The 19751-nt window shown below is 34.7% G+C and overlaps 2 protein-coding genes across 6 annotated transcripts; one reads left to right on the forward strand and one right to left on the reverse strand.

The window, feature by feature from the left end:
• Window positions 1-12727: 12727 nt before the first annotated feature.
• LOC111470351 (thioredoxin-like protein YLS8) lies at window positions 12728-16708 on the forward strand. Of its 5 annotated transcripts, none has more exons than XM_023115912.1 (4): window positions 12728-13232; window positions 14382-14526; window positions 14604-14932; window positions 16680-16708. In XM_023115912.1, exons 2-3 carry the CDS (start codon window positions 14407-14409, stop codon window positions 14910-14912), a joined length of 429 nt encoding a protein of 142 aa, XP_022971680.1. In that variant the 5' UTR covers window positions 12728-13232; window positions 14382-14406; the 3' UTR covers window positions 14913-14932; window positions 16680-16708. The 5 variants fall into 5 exon arrangements, 2 of the variants coding, with proteins under 2 accessions (XP_022971680.1, XP_022971679.1); XR_002715028.1 differs by lacking the exon at window positions 16680-16708 and adding an exon at window positions 15056-15144 and having other exon boundaries at window positions 12730-13218; window positions 14604-14965; XR_002715027.1 differs by lacking the exon at window positions 16680-16708 and adding an exon at window positions 15074-15177 and having other exon boundaries at window positions 12731-13232; window positions 14604-14965.
• Window positions 16709-16879: 171 nt separating this feature from the next.
• On the reverse strand, window positions 16880-17728 carry LOC111470350. Its single transcript, XM_023115910.1, has one exon. It carries the CDS (start codon window positions 17502-17504, stop codon window positions 17037-17039), a length of 468 nt encoding a protein of 155 aa, XP_022971678.1. The 5' UTR covers window positions 17505-17728; the 3' UTR covers window positions 16880-17036.
• Between the last annotated feature and the right edge of the window lie 2023 nt (window positions 17729-19751).

Raw genomic sequence — 19751 nt, forward strand, 5'->3', positions numbered from 1 at the left:
TAAAATTTGTACCCGAACATGTCAGAATCATAGCCTATGAGATAACACTTTACAACTCAGCGTCAAGCTTGTCACTCTTCTCTGGATCAACAACAACATGCACAGTACAACCAAAAGTTCTCAAGTGAGAGTACTTGAGTTCTTTTCCTTTCCTTACTTCTTATGGCTATTTGAACTCCAAGAGTATTGACAACCCTCTATTGATCAAGTAGACTACTATATTTACAACATCGACCTAGAATGTCTTTGGTAATCTAGTATAAATCCTCATACTCATTGCCCGCTCATTCAATGTTCTGTTCATTCTTTCAACAATACCATTTTTGTTTGCTTTACCGGGAAATGTTCTCGTTAATCTAATTTCCTCAGCTGCACAAAATGTTTTGATTCTGACTAATCGTACTCTCCTCCATTGTAAGACCTCGGACATTTGATCTTCAACTTCAGCTTTCCACTTCTTGAAGGTGGCCAACATATCTTACTTGCATTTCAGGAAATAAATCCACACCTTCCTACTAGAATCATTGAAGAAGGTGACGTAAAACTTTGATCTATCGAGTGATGGGACTGAAGATGGCCTCCAACTTTCTGTATGGACCACTTCCAACTACACTTTCTTCAATTCTCTAGCTTTTGTGAAGAACTTGTTTCTGTTTGCTCATAACACAGCTCTCACAAGAACCCATATAAACATATTTTAGACCATTTAAAACTCCTTTCACAGCCAACATATTCTTACAACAGTCATGTTCATACACACTGTAGTGGTGTATAAGGTTCTAAATTTAGTTCCACGTGCTACCACCATAGCACGCTTTACAATCTTCCACGAACTCTTCTCAAAATCTTTTATAACCTGTGTTATCCAACTAACCAATAGATATCAGATTCTTCTTGAGACCAGAAATATATTTGACATTATTTAATGTCCACTGATTTCCTATGATAATTTTTATGCAGATATCCCCATTTCCTTCAATCACCAAAGCTTTGTTGTACACGCCTTCTCAAAATTGCAGATATGAAATTCTGAAATAGCTCCTTATTTGGAGACGAATGAAAAGATGCATCTGAATCTAAAATCCAAGATTCAATCGGGTTGTCTGCGTTGAGGATTAGAGAATCCCTAAAATCTTCTACTAAATTTATAGAATCATCGTCACTCTCTAGGATTCTGCTTCCTCTTTGGTCTTGCACAATTTGTTTAAAAGCGACCTTTTTGTTAAGTTATGGAGTCTGCTGCTTATTTATAGTTTAATGAACGATTATACATAATAAAGTTATATATGGTAAATGACGTATATGGTAAATGACATATAAAGTAAATTGTCATAAATAGTAAATAACTATGTATAGTAAAAAGTTATATCTGGTAAAACTATATATGGTTAATGATATATAAAGTAAATTGTCATAAATAGTAAATATCTATGTATAGTAAAAAGCTATATCCGGTAAAGCTATATAGGGTAGATAGTTATATATAGTAGATGGTTATATCTAGTAAACCTATATATAGTTAGCTGAACTATATATATATCCCCTTCGGTAGAGCTTTGAAAATGTACTTTTCTGTATTCTCTATATTCTCTGCTATTGTACATGTCTGAAGTCATTAATACAAACCTTTAGCCAATATTCTCCTTGCATTTTCTCTATCCTGTTCTTTGTGTTCATCTAGATTGAGTGTGTGCGTTGTTGTCCGATCCTAACAACTGGTATTAGAGAAAGACAAAATTCACCACGATTTGTGAAGATGAGAAGCTTAAAGATTGGAATTGAGAAGTTTGATGGATCCGATTTTGGTTTTTGAAAAATGCAGATTGAAGATTATCTATATCAGAAACGTCTTCACGAACCTCTGTTGGGAGTGATGTCGGATACCATGACAACGGAGCAGTGGAAGCTCAAGGATCGACAAGCCTTATGGTTGATCTGGTTGACACTATCCAGAAATGTGACGTTCAACATCATTAAGAAGAATACAACGTCAGATTAATTGAAGGCGCTGTCGAATATGTACGAAAAACTGTTGGCTATGAACAATGTGTGTTTGATGCAGAGATTGTTCAATATACAAATGTCTGAAGGTGAATCTGTTGTTGATCATATAATTGAATTCAATATGATCGTAAGTCAACTGAGTCGATGGAAATTAATTTCGAGGATGAAATTAAAGCTATGATTTTGATGTCATCTTTACCTGAGTCGTGGGATACTATTGTTGCCGCAATTAGCAGTTCCCGAGTATCTGATAAACTAAAGTTTGATGAAATTCGAGATGAAGTTCTCAGTGAAAGTATTCGCAAATGAGAAATTGGAAATTCATCTGGTAGTGCTCTCAGTGTTGACCAACGAGGAAGAAGTAAACTAAAGGGCCCAAACAAAGGGCGATCAAAATCAAAGAACCGAGAAAAATCTTCAAATAGACCAAATGTAACGTGTTAGAAGTGTGGAGAAAAATGTCACTTTCGGATAGATTGTACAAGACCAAAGAGGAAGCAGAATCACAAATGTGGAGATGATGATGATTCTATAAATTCAGTAGAAGACATTGGGGATGTTTTAAACCTCAGCGTGGACAGTTCAATTGAATCCTGGATTTTGGATTCAGGTGCATCTTTTCATTCGTCTCCAAATAAAGAGTTGTTCCAGAATTTCAAGTGTGAAAATTTCGAGAATGTGTATCTTGCCAACAACAAAGATTTGGAGATTAAAGAAAAAGGGGTTGTCTGTAAAAAAAACTCTGACAGGAAATTAGTGGACATTAAAGAATGTTAGATATATTTCTAGTCTTAAGAAGAACCTGATCTCTATTGGTTAGTTGGACAGCACAGGTTATGCAACAGAGTTAGGGAAGAGTTCGTGGAAGATTATGAAGGGTGCTATAGTGGTAACACGTGGCATAAAATCTGAAACTTTATACACCACTGCAGAGTGTATGAACATGGCTGCTGTTGCTGAGAGTGCTTCAAATTCAAGTCTATGACACAATAGGCTTGGACATATGATTGTGAAAGGAATGAAGATGCTGACTACGAAAGGAGTTTTAGAAGGTCTGAAATCTGTTGATGTGAGTCGTTGTGAGAACTACGTTATGAGCAAGCAGAAACGAGTTATCTTCACAAGGACTGCTAGAGAATTGAAGAAAGTGCGGTTGGAAATGATCATATAGATGTGGAGCAAGGTTCCAAAACCAAGAAGCAAGTGAGAGTTGAGCTTGAGTTGTAGGGAAACTCACCTAGTGGTGTTGTAGCAGATACTCATGAAACGCCTGAGACTACAGCTGAGAAACCATATGTGGAGCAAGGTTCCAAGACAACGAAGCAAGTGGGAGTTGAGCTTGAGTTGCAGGGAAACTCACCTAGTGATGTTGTAGCAGATACTCATGAAACTCCTTAGACTACTGTTAAGAAACCAGATGTGGAGCAAGTGACACCTGAACCGATATTGAGAAGATCATCCAGTACTCTCAGAGTACCAGATATGTATGTACCTTCATTACACTATCCCTTGTTGATGAAAGGGAACTAGAGCCCTTTGATTAGGCCCTACAGTTGGAGGATACAACCAAGTGGGAGCAAATCATGGATGATGGGATGTTTATGCTTTAAAAATGTGTTGTACTGAGGCTGAGTACATGGCAATAGCTGAAGCTGGAAATGAGAGGATATGGATGACTAATTATCTGGAAGAATTGGGCAAGAAGTAGTACAAAAAGATTATTTATAGAGATAGTTAGAGTGTCATACAGTTGGTGAGTAACCCGATTTATTATTTAAAGATAAAACACGGAAGGCGATACCATTTCAGTTCCAAGTTAGAGGAAGATGATGATGTGTTTTGAGAAGATAGATGGTACAAAGAATCCAGCAAACATGTTGACAAAATGTGTTGATGTTGGAATATTGAGGTTGTGTAAAGCCTCAATTGGTATGGTGCAGTGAAGATGTTCATCGTCGTTTGAGAATGAAATTCTTGGCTGACTAGATCAATCTCCAAGTGGGAGAGTTGTTAGGTTATGGAGTCTGTTGCTTATTTATAGTTTAGTCAACCGTTATACATGGTAAATGATATATAAAGTAAATTGTCATAAATAGTAAAAATCTATGTATAGTAAAAAACTATATTCGGTAAAGTTATATATATTTAGCTGAACTATATATATATATATATATCTGAGCTTTGAAAATGTACTTTCTATATTCTCTATTATTTTATATGCCTGAAGTCATCTATACAAACCTTCAGTCAATATTCTCCTTGCATTTTCTCTATCCTATTTTTTGTTCATCTAGATCGAGTGTGTGCATTGTTGTGCGATCCTAACACTTTTTCTCCACAAATCCAACATGTTACGTTTGGTCTATTTGGAAAAATTTTACGATTCTTAGATTATATTGACCTTTGTTTTGGCCCTTCGATTTACTTCTCATTTGGTCAACACTGAGAGCACTACCAGATAAATCTCCAGTTTCTCATTTGTGAATACATTCGCAGAGAACTACATCTCAGATTTAATCGAACTTCAGTTTCTCAGATACTCAGGAACTACTAATCGCGACATCAACAATATCCCAAGACTCGGGTTAAGATGACATCAAAATATATGCTTTAATTTCATCTTCAAAATTAATGTCCACCGAACTCAGTAGACTTACAATCATATTGAATTCATTTATATGATCCGCAACCGATCCACCTTTAGATATTTGTAGATTGAACAATCTCCACATCAAATACATCTTGTTGATAGCCGATGGTTTTTCGTACATATTCGACAACTCCTTCTACAGATCTAACGTTGTCTTCTCATTAGTTATGTTAAACGCCACATTTCTTGACAGTGTCAATCGGATCAACCTAAGACCTGTCGATCCTTGAGCTTCCACTGCTCCATGGTCATGGTATCCAGCTTCACCCCCAACAGGGGTTCATGAAGATCTTTCTATTGTAGATAATCTTTAATTTGCATCTTCAAAAAATCAAAACCGTTTCCATCGAACTTCTCAATTCCAATCTTTGAACTTTCTATCTTCACAGATAGTGGTGAATCTCGCCTAGCTCTGATACCAGTTGTTAGGATCGCACAATAACACACACTCGTTCTAGATTAACACAAAAAATAGGAAAGAGAAAAGGTAAGGAAAAATATTGGTTAGAGGTTTATATTCTTCCAGTATGAACAACGAGAGAGCATACAGAGAATGCATAAAAAGTACATCTTCAAAGAACTGCCTAAGCAGCATAAATATGGTTTCAACGAACAAAATGAAAATCAACATGTGGCGGTAGTAATGTGATGGATCTCTATCGCTTTGGGCTTTAACTATGCTTTACACTTTATCTACAATTCTTTCCGGTTTAAGTCGTTCTCTCATTTCCTTCAACTCAAATTAACCCAAACTTAGTCATTTTATATCTCTTTCACTTGTTTTGATTTGTTAATCAACCTAGATTGATTCTTTGCTTGTTGTTCATTTTTTGTTTACCTTTGGCTTATGCATCTTCTTCCATTGGTCTTTGGCTTGGAGATCTTCTTCGATCGACCATCAGTTTGTTATCTTCTTAGATCGTTGTTCAGTTTTGTGATCTTCCTAAATAAACTCTTGGTTTGTTGATCTTCTTGGATCAACCTTCTGCCTCATTGATTTTCTTGGATCGACCATCAACTTGTTGATCTTCTTGAATGACTAGTCGTAGACTTCTTCATCTTCTTAGATGATCAACCGTTAACTTTTCATCTCCCTGAACGGTAACAACAGTAAAAAAAAATTAATCTAAATAAAGAAAGAAATAAAGGTATAAACATTCTAATTCAAGACTCTAATCATGCAAAGTGTCTAATATTTGCATGAAAGCGTCTAACATCAACCTGAAGTCTAACTTATGAATTATTATAAAAGTTTTGAACTTCAAATTAATGTTAATATACTCAGAGATGCAGAATTGGATTTCAAATGACAAAATTGAACTCCATTCGGAATAACTTTTCATCTTCGGAAAAGAACAACCAATTAACTTCCCATCTCCTCCGAGAATCAATCAAATATATTAAATTTTTGTTTAAAATCTTCAAATCTCAAGATTTGCTATAAGCCCTCTTATTTATAAATTTTTTATGGGCTTTATTGTTTTGGGTTTATTTGAATTTAGACCCAAATATGATCGGCCTAAACTTATGTTATCAAATATTATAAAAAATAAAAAATAAAAAAAAGTTGTCAAATATTTGGATGGAATGTTCTAGTGCATCCTATTAATTAAACTCTAAATAATTTAGGAATTGGATTATAATAATAGAACTCGTTGGCCCAAAAATCCACTCTGTAATATTGTCCCGACGAATTAAAATTAAAAAATATATATATATATTGGAAAAATAAGGAAATTGAAATATTGGGGGAAGGGATATCCGCGTTGTTTAGTATGAGAATCCCAAAGCCTTTTAATAAACGCCTCTTACAAATCAATCCAATATGCCCTAAAATGGAACATACATAACAAAACGCCAAATCCAAACCATTTCACGGGTTGACTTGCAATTCGATCCACACTAACAACACCAACCAAGCTCCAATCGAAATCAGCGGCATGGCGAGACTACCTGAAGCAGGGAGATTGAAGCGTGGGAAGAGCAGAGGAGGCCTTAATGGCGAAATTGCAGAGATCGGGGAGGGAGAGAGGGGATTGCGCGAGGGAGAGCGGGAGGAGGAAGTAGATTTGGCCGAGTTGGAGGCTTTCGTCGGGGGAGAGGGAGGGGACGCGGCTGCCGATGAACATTTGGTCGGAGTTGCAGAGGAGGAAGTTAGGGTTGTGAGATGTGATTTTGGAGGCTTTGATTGGATCGGAAAACTCCTGGACGAAGCCGTCCATGTGAATCACCTTGATCGAATCCAGATTTGGTTGCTGCTGTTGATGCAGTCTCATTCCGCGTTTCGGATTCGCTGATAGCGTTGCTGTGTGCGTCGAAGCGCAAACCCCCATTCTCAGATCTTCACACGGAAAACAGATATGAAAATACTCTTCATTTCCTCATTCCGCTTTTATATACGCCCATTTTCTTGCCCTTTTCAACTCATATTCATACTCTCTATATTTTATTTTATTTTATTTTATTTTTTGTCCTAATCCAAATTTATTTATTTTTTAAATCAATATTTATTACCCTTCTCTTTATAAATATACATATATTATTATTATTATTATTAATCAACTATTTTCATTAAAAATTAATTTGGTACATGGAATGAAACCTACCCAAGTTATATTTTAACCCTTTAAATTCTAAATTATATTTTTGACTTCAAAATTTTTTAAATATTTATTTTATTTTTTATTTTGAATATTTTAATGACCAAACTTTCAAAAAGTTATTATTATTTTGCCTTACTTTTTCTTTTTATTTTTTAACAAATTGATGATTTAATATAAGCATAATTTCAAGTCAAATAAATTATTAAATTTTATTATAAAAATACATTAGACTTTAAAAGTGATTAAAAAATCCACTTAGATTTAAAAAAATTTCATAAGTGTCCTTTTGACTTTTTAACAAACTTTAAAATTACCCTTTCACATTTTTAAATAATTCAAAATAACATTATTATCCTTAAAAATATATATATATATCTATATATATATATAGAGATAAAACTCATTTATTTAAGCCCCATACATCATTTCCTTTTTTGATTTATTCTTTCTTATCTGTTATCTGTTTTAACTTGTAGCTTAACAATTTCTCAATTTTTTTTTTTTCAGTCTCTAAAACTTCTCTTCTTCTTAAATCATTTCCTTTATGAGCATTTTCAAATGGTATAAAATTCTAGTAGGATGGGGTTAAGGGACGAACTAAGACAAAAAATGATGGGCATGTGACACATCAGTAAAGAAGGGTAAGTGAATGAATCATAACCACATTTAAACGAGAGCAATCTTAAGATATGATGGCTAAAAAAACATAAAATTTACTACTTGTACCAATAAGATGCACCTTTATTTTTTATGGCTTAATCATAAGAACTTTAAAGATTAATCGTGTTCTACTTGGAGAAATTCTATGTTGAGTGACCTCTTGAGAATTTTCCTATGATGCATGTTAGGGGGAAGAAACACACATTAAAAAGATCTTTGTTGGTATGTGATAAGATAAGGAATCATATAAAGAAAGTAAGATTTGGATTACCTTGTTGATCGAATATATTGTTTGAGATTCGAATCACTCCACAAGCAAGATCGGTCATGTCTAGCTTGAATGATTTTTGTTCATCAAATATCTCAAGGCAAGAACACTCGTTTGAAATTCGAATCACTCCACAAGCAAGATTGATTATGTCGAGTTTGAATGATTCTACATACAATCTAAACTACATAGAATTGCAAAGAAACTTAGTCATTAGCTAAAGAAAACACAAATGCTCATTTTACTCTATTTTTCAAGTCTCTTACAAATACAACATACATCACCTTATATAGCTTCAAAATGAAATTATTAAAGACATTCAAACAGTTGTGACATTCATACTTAATGGTCATAATTAACCATTATGCAATTGTAACCTATAATAAATAAAAAGTCTTAAAATACATTAATGAAATACAATGACTCTAAATTACTTTAAATTGTAATCCACCCAAAATTTATAACATGAATCTTCATTCTTGTTCAATGTGGCATGAATTGAAATATCTTTTGATAATTTCAACAATATTTTCTTCACATCTTCATTGGAGCATATTGTATGATTGAAGTTCATATCAGTATGTGGTGATAGCCTTCACTCTTAGAAGCAAGAAGTAAGTAATGTGACCATGTAGTAGGAGAATGTCGATGTCGAATCTGAATTTTGAATCCTGATTCGAATCTTGGACATGAGGCGTTATGCATCCCCTTTCAAGGTTCAAAGATGAAAATGTCGGTGTTGACTCTAGATTCAAAATCCTGATCCAAATCTTGGGCATGAGGTGTTACGCATCCTCTTTCAAGGTTCAAAGATGAAAACGCTACTATACTTGTCTAAAAATGGAGCTATAACGTAAATGCGAAAAACTATCTAATGTGACTTTATTCTATGACCTCCTCATTAGGCACGGTCATCCATCCATATGGCCCTTGCCTTTAGTTGAAAAATAGATGGACACATGAAAATTTAAAAATACTCAAAGAACCTTATGGTTGAGGTTGAGAAATGCAACCACATGCAACATACTTCATGTCTAATAGGACCTACTTTTCAGGGACTGTTTCTTAGACTCTACTTTTTTTTCCAGGTACGTTTGGATGCATAGTACTTCTCTACACACAGATTATGTGCACTTGTATAAACCCACTAAACAAACTCGTATACTATTCCCTAGTCTTGACTATGGGTTAGCATACGCTCGCATTCTAAAATATCAACAGAAAAGGAAGGAGCGTATAATAATATCATGGTGTACGTGTTTGTACGTAATATACTAGCGAGTAATCCACACTTGTGTGACATATTATATGCATGAAGTCCCGCATTGAGAATCATGGTTGAATAAGATGAGACAAATAGTACTTACTTACTTATCATGACATAAATGTCTTATGAGATGTATATCGATATTTCTTTTTACTACTTATCTTAGAAATCTCATGTAAGGCACTTGTAACAACCCTATTTTTTTACTACTAAAATAAAGTTGTCATTACATGCATGACATGCCTAATATGTGCGGAAATATATTTAGAAATATTTACATGTAAATGATGCCATGAACTTAAACATTCACAACGTTCGTTTCAAATAAAAAGTAAACATCATTAGAAAAGTGAATTGGAATAACAACACTTCAAAAGAAGTGCATACGTCGTGATCTAGCCTAAGACTATAACTTAAATGAAAATGCAACTAGCCTGACTTTATTTCCATAGTTTTCACAACAATGTCGTCATCTATATATGAGTGTCTTATATTTATATGAAAAAGAAGTAGCACCTAATGTGAGTATTTGAAAATACTTAGTAAGTAGCCTCACTATTGTGGTCGAAAAATGTAATAACATGCAATTATGGTAGGACCTATCCTTTCATAAAACATCATGGCCTTAGTCTCTACTTTCCAATCTAGATGGAGTTGAATGTGTAGTACTTCTCTACACACGGCCCATGCATGCGCACACAAATCCATCAGGTGGGCTCATATACGTACCCTTGGGCCTACCCTTCGGCTAACATACACTCACGTTGTCGGAAGTCAGAGAGAAAGGAGCACGCATAATATCATGGTATGTAATATCTTAGTGTACACGTCCATACTAATCTTAACGGTAAAGTATCTTGATGCATGCGATACACAAAATGCATGAGGTTCGTAATATCAAATCATGACATATTCTTATGATGTAAGTTATACCTCCATTCTTTTAATAGTATAGCATTTCTATAAGACCTGCATACATATATTGAACATATCTTTTACGATTAACATACATGAACTTAAATCTTTTGTCTACTCTAAATCCTTCACATTCTTACCTCGACCATTACACGACCTCATTGGTGGCTTGGACTAACTTTGGTCCTAACAGTTCACGTTTTCCTACCTCGTCCTAGCACAGTGTGACCTTTATTGTTTCAATAATAACAACGTCACACCAATAGTCGTATGATATATGTGGTTGTAAGTGAATTCCATAAGATGTAACGTGAAACCCAAGAGTATTTAGTGACTTCGATATAAGCCAACCAAATAAGTGAACTTATTATTAGCACGCCTTTGGACTTGGTTGGATGACTTGAGTGATGTATGAATGACACGTGCCCTATGACCCATTTACAAGCCTAAAGGATATGTATACGAGCCCACTTAGTAAGTTCGTGTGAACGTGCGTTAATCGTGCAAAGAGAAGTACTACACATCCAACCTTACATAAAAAAGAAAGAAAGTAGAGACTAAAGAACCGTCACGAAAAAGAAACCTAATTAATAATTTGAAAAATCACTTTCCTTTCCACTGAAGCTGAAAATATTGGGGTCCATGTGGATTTCTACCAAATAACATAATAATGTTTTTTTTATAAATAAATAATAAAAAAAATATCCTAAGATTCCCTTTTTCCATCAAATCTAATTGCTGCACCCTACCATATGATTCGATATTAATTTGCTTACAATTGTTTCAAACATCTTAAATTATTAAATTATATGATTAAATACGAATCTATGGTTTGATCTCAAAAATAATTATTAACCATCATATCTATTTTATAATTATTTTTAGTCTAAAGTTTATTATAATGACAAAAACTTTAAGATGAATAAAATATGCCAACCTTGCAATTATAATCAATCAACCTCCAAAATTAAATGGAGATTACTATGATTATAGTCTTATCGGTACTATGTAAATTAAACGCTTTCACATATAAACAATTATCACGATCAAATTCGATAGGTGATTTCGTACTTTCAATTTTTCTTAAAATTATTTATTTTGTGATAGGATAGTACGAGGGTCGAACTAGCTAGTAAGCTATCAATTGTTCTATTAATTTAGAATTATCTGGTGGGGGAGAATAAAATAGTGAATTTAGTTTTAATATTGTCCCGACAAATAATTGAGGTGGGTAAATATATTTTAATTGGGTTTTGTAATAAATTTGAAGAAAAATAATAGTAAATTAAAGGTGAAATTGTAAAAATATGGGAAGTTTTTGAGGTTTTGGAGCAATTCATTGCATACCCACTAATGAAGCTTCCTATCATAGGCAAAGGTGGAAAAGGATAGTGTTTGAAATCAAATCAAGCATGAAACTCATTAGGGTTTGTCCCCTTTTGAATTAAAAAATATGCACAAAAAGTTGAGAATAATGGATTTGATTTTCACTTTTTTCAAGATCTTCATTTATGGGTCATCTTCATTCTTCAAATTTTAGAACTGTCTTGCCCCAAGTTTCCAAATGGAGATCAACTAAACATGTGAGGAGATATTGGCAATTTGAGATTTTTGTTTCGATTTTTCTTTAGACATGTGAAATCGCTTGTGTAATCGTTTACAATTCATAAGTTTTGTACCAAATAATCTAGGAGTGAAACTGGTTGGAAGTCGAAGATCTGATCGAGCCTCAAGAATGGTAAGAACTGTTATCTTTCACAAGTTACGTATGAAATCGAAAGAAATTAAAAAAAGTAGAAAAATCGTGTTGTTTCTGGAAATTAGAAAATTAAATGGGATTCTTGAAGTAGGTGACTCCCATGAGGTTTGAACTCACGTTGTGTATCACAATCATACTATGAAGAGAGTAAGTTGTGTCCTCACATGCAGATAAAACATGGTGGTGACATGGTAGTTGATAACTCTCCAAAATCGAATTACTTCAAGTTTTTTTTTTTTTAATCAATACTTATGTATAAATACTCACAATTTTCTCATTAGTCCTCGAATAGTAAGTGAAAATAGGTTCAAGATGCATAAATTTTAATCTGAATTAGCATTGAGCCTTAAATGGGAAGAGAGAAACAATATAGAAAGGAAAGGAACCCAAAAAGAAAGATTGAGGGAACAAAAGGAAAAGAAAAGATAGAATAGAAAAGGGCCAATCTGTACCAAATTTAGTGTCAATCGGAGATGCTCGACAACTTAGATTTATATTTATATATAAAAGTGGTGAGGTGGGGTGAGATTAGAGATGAGAAATGATCTGTGAAATCTGTACCAGCTTCTCATTTTTCAGCAATACGGGTGGTTCCCCGCATAAGTTTGGGCCTATGGGTTATGGGTTATGAACGTCTCTGGCTCCCACGTTTTCCAAGTTCTTAATCTTCTTTGATTTTAGGCACAATTGGGAGTGGTTAATGAGTGGGTCGAGGTGGGCTCAACCGATGTAGAACTGGCCCCATCATTTTCCCTCTCCTCTCTTCCTTGTTCAGCGCCACATCCCTCCTATGACCATCTTCGGCGACCACCTCGACGCGACGCTTGCATCTCTGATCGTCCTTTAGCAACGTTGACGAGCATTCGTTAAGTGGGGGTGTACCCAGGCTAGCGAGCGACGGGCTCTCTCCCTCTCGCCTCTGGTGCGAGCAGCAACACACGAACGTTCTGGCGATTGGAAATTTCCGACCAGCGGCGACCCGATCCACGGCACCCACGCTCTTCTGCGATCGATCTCCTCCCTCTCTTACGGTGGCGACAAAGCTGTTTAAACACCTTCGAAGACATTTCGTTAAGGATTGAAGCTGTTATTGTGAGAAACATTGGGTAACAATCACTCTAAGCCCCTTTCGGACTTTTTTAAGCTTTTCAGTTTATGTCCTCTGTTCGTTGTATGCTTTGTATGTTGCACGCACTGTTTGATAAATATGATTTCAATTGTATGCTATTACAAACTGCTATGTTTTCTAGTATGATGTTTACTTATGCCTTTCTTATGTTAAATATGCTTTTATGTTGAGATTTTCTGAAACTCCATGATAGTTTGATGTCTTTGTCAAAAGCATGTTCATGTGGTTACTTTGCTTGAAGCATGTTTTAGAAAGCTTGTTCTTGGATGTAGCATCTCAATCATATAATATGAACTTCAAGGAAGTTGTAAAGAAGGTTGTTCAAATTACTATAAGATAAAGTTAAATTACATTAGGTGAAGTCAAGTTGCAATTAATGTCACATTAAGAAGAATCAAGCTTCATTTGTGCAACAAGGGTTTCAAGATACTTCAAGTGAGGCTTCATTTGTTCTTAGATGGTTACAAGTTTAAGCTAGATGAATGAAATCTAGATTTACAATGTTTCATTAATGCATTTTAAGTTTTGAGACTTTTTATTTACTTTCTTGTTACATATGTTACATTTACATAGTGACTAATTATGGTCATAAAGTATGAAGGTTACCACTCTTGAAATGTCTATGGAAGGTCAAAGAGTTTTATTTTTTAGGCTACATGAAAACATGTATGCTACCTTTGTAAAGTAGACTTGGAAAAGGTAGTAAAAAGAGCATTTCTGCTTTCTTTTAGCAAGGGGTGAAGTTTCTTTGTCAACCTATGTAGTATAGGTTGCATGCTTAGAATCATTCAAGCCTAACATGACCGATCTTGCTTGTGAAATGATCTAAATCTAATCAAGTTTTCTTGCCTTGAGATATTTGATTAACAAAATGATTAGAATCTTATTTTCCCTTGATGTGATTCCTTATTGTCAAGTCTTCGAGGCTTTGGGTATAAATGGTTTGGGTTGCTCGCTCAAGGCCTAGGGAATAAATGATCAACGATTGAACATTGAGTTCTATATGGTAGTGTTGAGGCCCTATGTATAAATGTTTAAGCCATGGACATGCCTCAAAAGAATAAGTCTCAAAGAAACGTGCTGTGACGTTTGATGCATGTTGTATGTTGTTTGTGTGACTCCACAGGTGGAAGCTAACAATTGAGTGAGAGATGTCGTACTTGCTGCCGCATCTTCATTCAGGATGGGCTGTTGACCAGGCAATTCTGGCTGAAGAAGAGCGCCTTGTGGTCATTCGTTTTGGTCATGACTGGGACGAGACTTGTATGCAGGTGTTGATCTTTGAGTGTTGGTGTATGCATTAGGGGTTGTCCGTTCATGGTGTTTTTGGTTGGTGATTTTGATGCAGATGGATGAAGTGTTGGCATCAGTAGCAGAGACGATCAAGAACTTCGCAGTGATATACCTTGTGGATATCACAGAGGTTCCTGACTTCAACACAATGTACGAGCTGTATGATCCATCCACTGTGATGTTCTTCTTCAGGAACAAGCACATAATGATAGATCTTGGGACCGGAAACAACAATAAAATAAACTGGGCACTTAAGGATAAGCAGGAGTTCATAGATATCATTGAAACAGTGTATCGTGGAGCAAGGAAAGGACGCGGTTTGGTCATTGCACCAAAGGACTATTCAACCAAGTATCGCTACTAACATGTTTTGCTGCTGCTGCATCTGCTACTTCTTCTATGTTTTGGATAAATTTGGTGTGTTATTCTTAAGCTCTAATCGTTCATTGTTTGCAATCATTTCTACGATTATAACTAATTTTCATTTTATACATTTTGATTTTGTAGAGTATATATTGATAACAGTGGAAATAAAAGATTCAAATACTACACAGTCGGAATCCAAAGCTACCAATGGACATTTCTTACAGGTTTCATGTGTGTTTTATACTTCCAATGTCATTACGCAAAGACATGTCATGACTAACTTATGCCAGAAGTTATTTAAAAACTTTTTTTTATTTTTTATTTGTCACTTAAATATTCATTAACTTACTATTAAACCAAAATCAAAATCATGTTAAACAAGCGGTCTACAGAAAACATTATTATGCTATCCTAATCAATTATGAAAACATGATTAAAATGTGAAATAGACTGTCCATGTCTTCTGGATGCATAGCACTTTTCTCTTCTAGATCCAGATAAGGGTGGATGCAGCTTAATTATATGTTAGTGTATGCTCACGCCATGAAATATTTATCCGTGTATGAATCACAAATATTAAGATGAAATTATGCACAAATAAGCAACAACATGTATGTAATAATAGTCTTATTATAAAAGAAGTAGGGTCAGTATATCTTTACCCATGATAAAAGTTTTAGTCTAAAACCTCATATCGTGTCTAGTGGTTCATGATTATTGTGAATACCAATAATTAAACATATATGCAAATCGGGTAATTTCGTTAAGGAAAATAAAGGCGGCTATCGAGTTTGTAATTAGAGGTGGAAGCAATGATCCATTTATTTTGGTTCTTTTTCCCCACCATTTCAATCTATACTTCCAAAAACATACCCCATAACAAGTGTCATGTCGGTTCTCTTTTCCTGTTAATGTTCGTGAAAAAAAATGTTTACTAGGGACAAATTATTTGTCCCTTGCCATGTTTGGTAATATATATATATATATGATTTATTTTATAGATGAAGCTACACATGCATGTATCTATCTACATTCCCATTAATGCATCTTCCGATCATTGTATGTGCACTCTTTTTCTTTCTTTTTTCTCAAAATATTAATTTTTTTTTTGTATTTATTAAAAAAAACTTATATTAATATACTTTTTCATACAAAATATTATTATTATTTTAATTTGAAAATTGATCATTTGGCAATAGAATCTCAAGTTATAGAAATTATATATATTTTTTTTTTATTTTTTGTTGGCGTTGAAATTAAATTATCAACCGACATAATCCAACATTTCAATTTTTTTATTCAAATTATTGTTGTAAATATTTCTGCAAGTGTTCCAAATAAATCAAATTTCACACCAATTTAAATATGGTAGGATGTCGGGTGTTTAAAAATGTCCTTAGATTAGGGGTTACTTGGGTTTAATTTATTGTATTTTACAAATAAATTATTTCAATATTTATCTAAATCTAATTTGCATTCGTGCTTTACAATAATCTTTTATGTTATACGAATAAACTTATTAAAATAGTTTTTTTTTTTTTTAAATAGTTACCTTATAACTCTCATTTTTAAGAGCGAAAGACTAACCTGGGTCATTTCAATATTATTTGTTCATGAGAGAGACTTATTTGGAGTCTATATGATTAAACCAATAAATAGTAACCTTTCCATTCTTTTTTAATAGTTTTATCCTCCGAATGGTTATGGTCCAATGTAATCCTAAGTCATTCATGTACCCCTCTTTTACTCAGATGCCTGCCAGTGCATTTCTTGTAGATTTAATTTTTTGAGTGGTTAATTTTGTGTGAGAGAATGGGAAATAAAAGATTATAGTTATAAATTGTTTATTTAGAATTTAAATTTAGAGAAAAAATGGATATTTATTTATTCTATGTTCCAATTATAAATCGGGGAAGATCCGGTAGCATTAAATAAAATTGGCCTTAATGATTGGATATAGAAAAATAATTAATTGTGGATATTTGTAAAGATTTGAGGGGTAAATATGTAAAAGTGACAGCTAAGAATCTCATGCCATTGCCATGGGATGCGGAAGAAACGAAACATCCACAGAAAGCAACCTCTCCATCCTATTTACAAAATTAGCCCTACAGAAACTACATTATTCCGGAATTGCACTCAACTTCGCCCTAAATTTTCTACCCCTACCACTCCCCTTCTGCAAACCCCTTCTGGGAGGCTTCCTAAACTCCTCGTCGGAAAACGCGACAGGGGAGACCGCCGTGCGTCGAGATCCAGATTTTTCAGTCCCTCCGGCGCCGGCCTTGATAAGCGCGGAGCTGGCCTTGACGGCGAGTGCGGCCATCTCCTCCGGGTGCAGCGGCTGGTTGAGCCTGTCCAAGGGCAGGGCAAAGTAAAGGTGGCCGAGTTGGAGGTGGTCGTCGTCATGGACGGCGTAAACGGCGTCGTCGAAGTCCATGTCGTCGGAGTTGCAAATGAAAGTGGCGGGGTGTTTGTGTAGGAGAAAGGAGACCTTAACTGGGTAGGAGAACTCGAGCAGTGTGCCGTCGGTTAGAATCAGCTTGGCGGTGGCCACGTTGACGGAATCGGAGGAAATGCAAATACCCATTTTGGAATTTACTTGAGTTTTTTGGTTTGACGAAGTCAGTGAGCGGAGGAGAATGGGGAAAGGCGGATGGGTATATATAGGGAGGGAGATGCGGCGAGGTATGAGTCAGAGTGCCACGTAGGATTTGGTTTGTCGTGTAGTTGGGTGTTATGCCAGGCTGTATTATGAGTGGTGACAGGGTGGAAGATTTGGTGGGAATTCTATTAATAAAATGGGCCTCTGGTTTTTGAAATGATTTTAGGTTTACGTAGAATTAAGATTTGGTGAATTCCCTAAACTAACAACCCCTTTCCTTTTCAACATAATTCAAACCATAGGTCTAAATAATTAACACTAAACAAATATTTCCAATCTTCTTCTCAAACTTTTTGAAACGCATTTTCTGTCTTTATGACACTCCTGTTTCACCGTGTAGTTTATTGAAAAAAATAAAATGTTTATTAGGAAGATATAAAGTTTAAAAAAAAAAAAGTTTATATCGAAAGTGAAAGGAGAGATTGGTTATAAAGGGAGTGAAAGGGACATGAAGTGGGGAACGACATTGAGTTACCACCTAACACGTCTTATAATTGTTCCATCTCCATCTTCAAGCTTATGACATTTTAACGAGGATTTGAGTGAAAATATAATACATTCTTAAGTTATCTGTAACAGTCGTGAGGGAATATGATCCAAAACGTTGATTTTGGCTTTATTTATTTGTCTTTTCCATTATTTATTTATTTTCCCCCTCTTTTACTTTATGCCTGCCTTCCTCTCAAATCATCCATTTAATTTAATAAAATTAAGGATAATATCAATGATATCTCAATGATGGGAGGAATTTGTATAATGTGATACATTTATGAATGAATGAATGAATGATAACAACCCCAACAAAGAGATCCATGAGGGCAGAAATCCGACCACAGAAGATGGCGGTCTGAACAGTGTAGGGTGGATGCGAAGCCTGGGAGAGACGAAGGACACAGACACCCACTTGTCTATGTTTCACTATTCCTGTGTGTTGTGTCCAACAACATGTGCATTCCTTAACAACTAAACTTATCCCATGTCTTTTTCCTTTTCTTTAGCTCTCATGTCTCAAGCCCCACATGCACATCCGTATAATTCACCAATATAAAGTCCCCTTTCCTTCTACCTCAATTATTGTCCTTCTTCCTTTAAACAAATCTACACCTAATACGTCTTTCATTACCACATTATTTATAGATGGGTTTCTCATACCTCATTTCTTCTATGTTTTTGTATGCTCCACTATTTCACTGTTCACCTTCTTTTCTCTTCATTTATATGTCTACGTGTTTGATAATAATCTCCTTGTTTACTACTAATTTTCTTTTACATCCTTGTTTCATCAAGATATTAAGGGACTAAAGATGCAATAAGAAAATGTGTGGATCTTTTAGAAAAAGAGGCAACAATATAGCTAAATGATATAATATATATAATACCTCAATGCGTACTTCATGGAGAAGCATCCTTAACTTGGAAGTAATAACTTTAGCTTAATCAATTTCTTTTACACTTTTTACTGACATGGAGTAAGCCAAAATAGAGAAATATCATTTGATTAACATCGTCTTTCTAGCTCCATTTGCATTATCGGTTTTCCAATCGATCTAATAACAATCGATGACAAAAGGGTACGAACAAATTCTATGATACGTTCTCCATTTTGTTTTTTCATATATTTATTTAAACCAAACCCATCGTAAATACTTTAACAATAAAGCACGAAAAGGACGTGAAATTTAGATAAAATAAGGAAAAATGAAACAATGCTCTAATCTAACCTAAAGGCTACAATAACATGAACACATTTATCTTAGCTTTAGTTCCTTGTTTGTTACTACGATGTCTGCATCTGTCTAGAGGTTTCTTACATTTACCTAAAAAAATAAGAGTAACACATGACTTAGTATTTTAAGAAATACTCAATGAGCTACCTCACTATTAGGATCAGGAAATGCATACACAATAAATCATAGGGGAGTTATCCTTACATTCGTTAGCCTTGAACTCTACTTTCCAGTCCTAGCTAAAAATTGGATGTGTAATATTTTTATATACACGGCCCAAACACGCACACATGAACCTACAAGATGGGCATATATGTACCTTCTGGGCCTACTATTTAATTAGCACACACTCAAGCCGTCGGAGCCACGTAGGGAAAGGAGCCCGCATAATATTGTCATGTGTACAATACCGTATTATAACATTATGGCGTAAAGTAAGCGTTCA

The sequence above is a fragment of the Cucurbita maxima genome, unplaced genomic scaffold, assembly GCF_002738345.1.
Source record: "Cucurbita maxima cultivar Rimu unplaced genomic scaffold, Cmax_1.0 Cma_Scf00044, whole genome shotgun sequence".
In the NCBI taxonomy this organism is placed as follows: Eukaryota; Viridiplantae; Streptophyta; class Magnoliopsida; order Cucurbitales; family Cucurbitaceae; genus Cucurbita; species Cucurbita maxima.

What these genes read in the sequence shown, in the direction of transcription:
- LOC111470351 (XM_023115912.1), top strand. Translation starts at nt 14,407, where the DNA reads ATGTCGTACTTGCTGCCGCATCTTCATTCAGGATGGGCTGTTGACCAG. An exon ending in GGGACGAGACTTGTATGCAG is followed by an intron (nt 14,527 to 14,603) that starts GTGTTGATCTTT and finishes ATTTTGATGCAG; the next exon opens with ATGGATGAAGTGTTGGCATC.
- LOC111470350 (XM_023115910.1), bottom strand. Translation starts at nt 17,504, where the DNA reads ATGGGTATTTGCATTTCCTCCGATTCCGTCAACGTGGCCACCGCCAAG.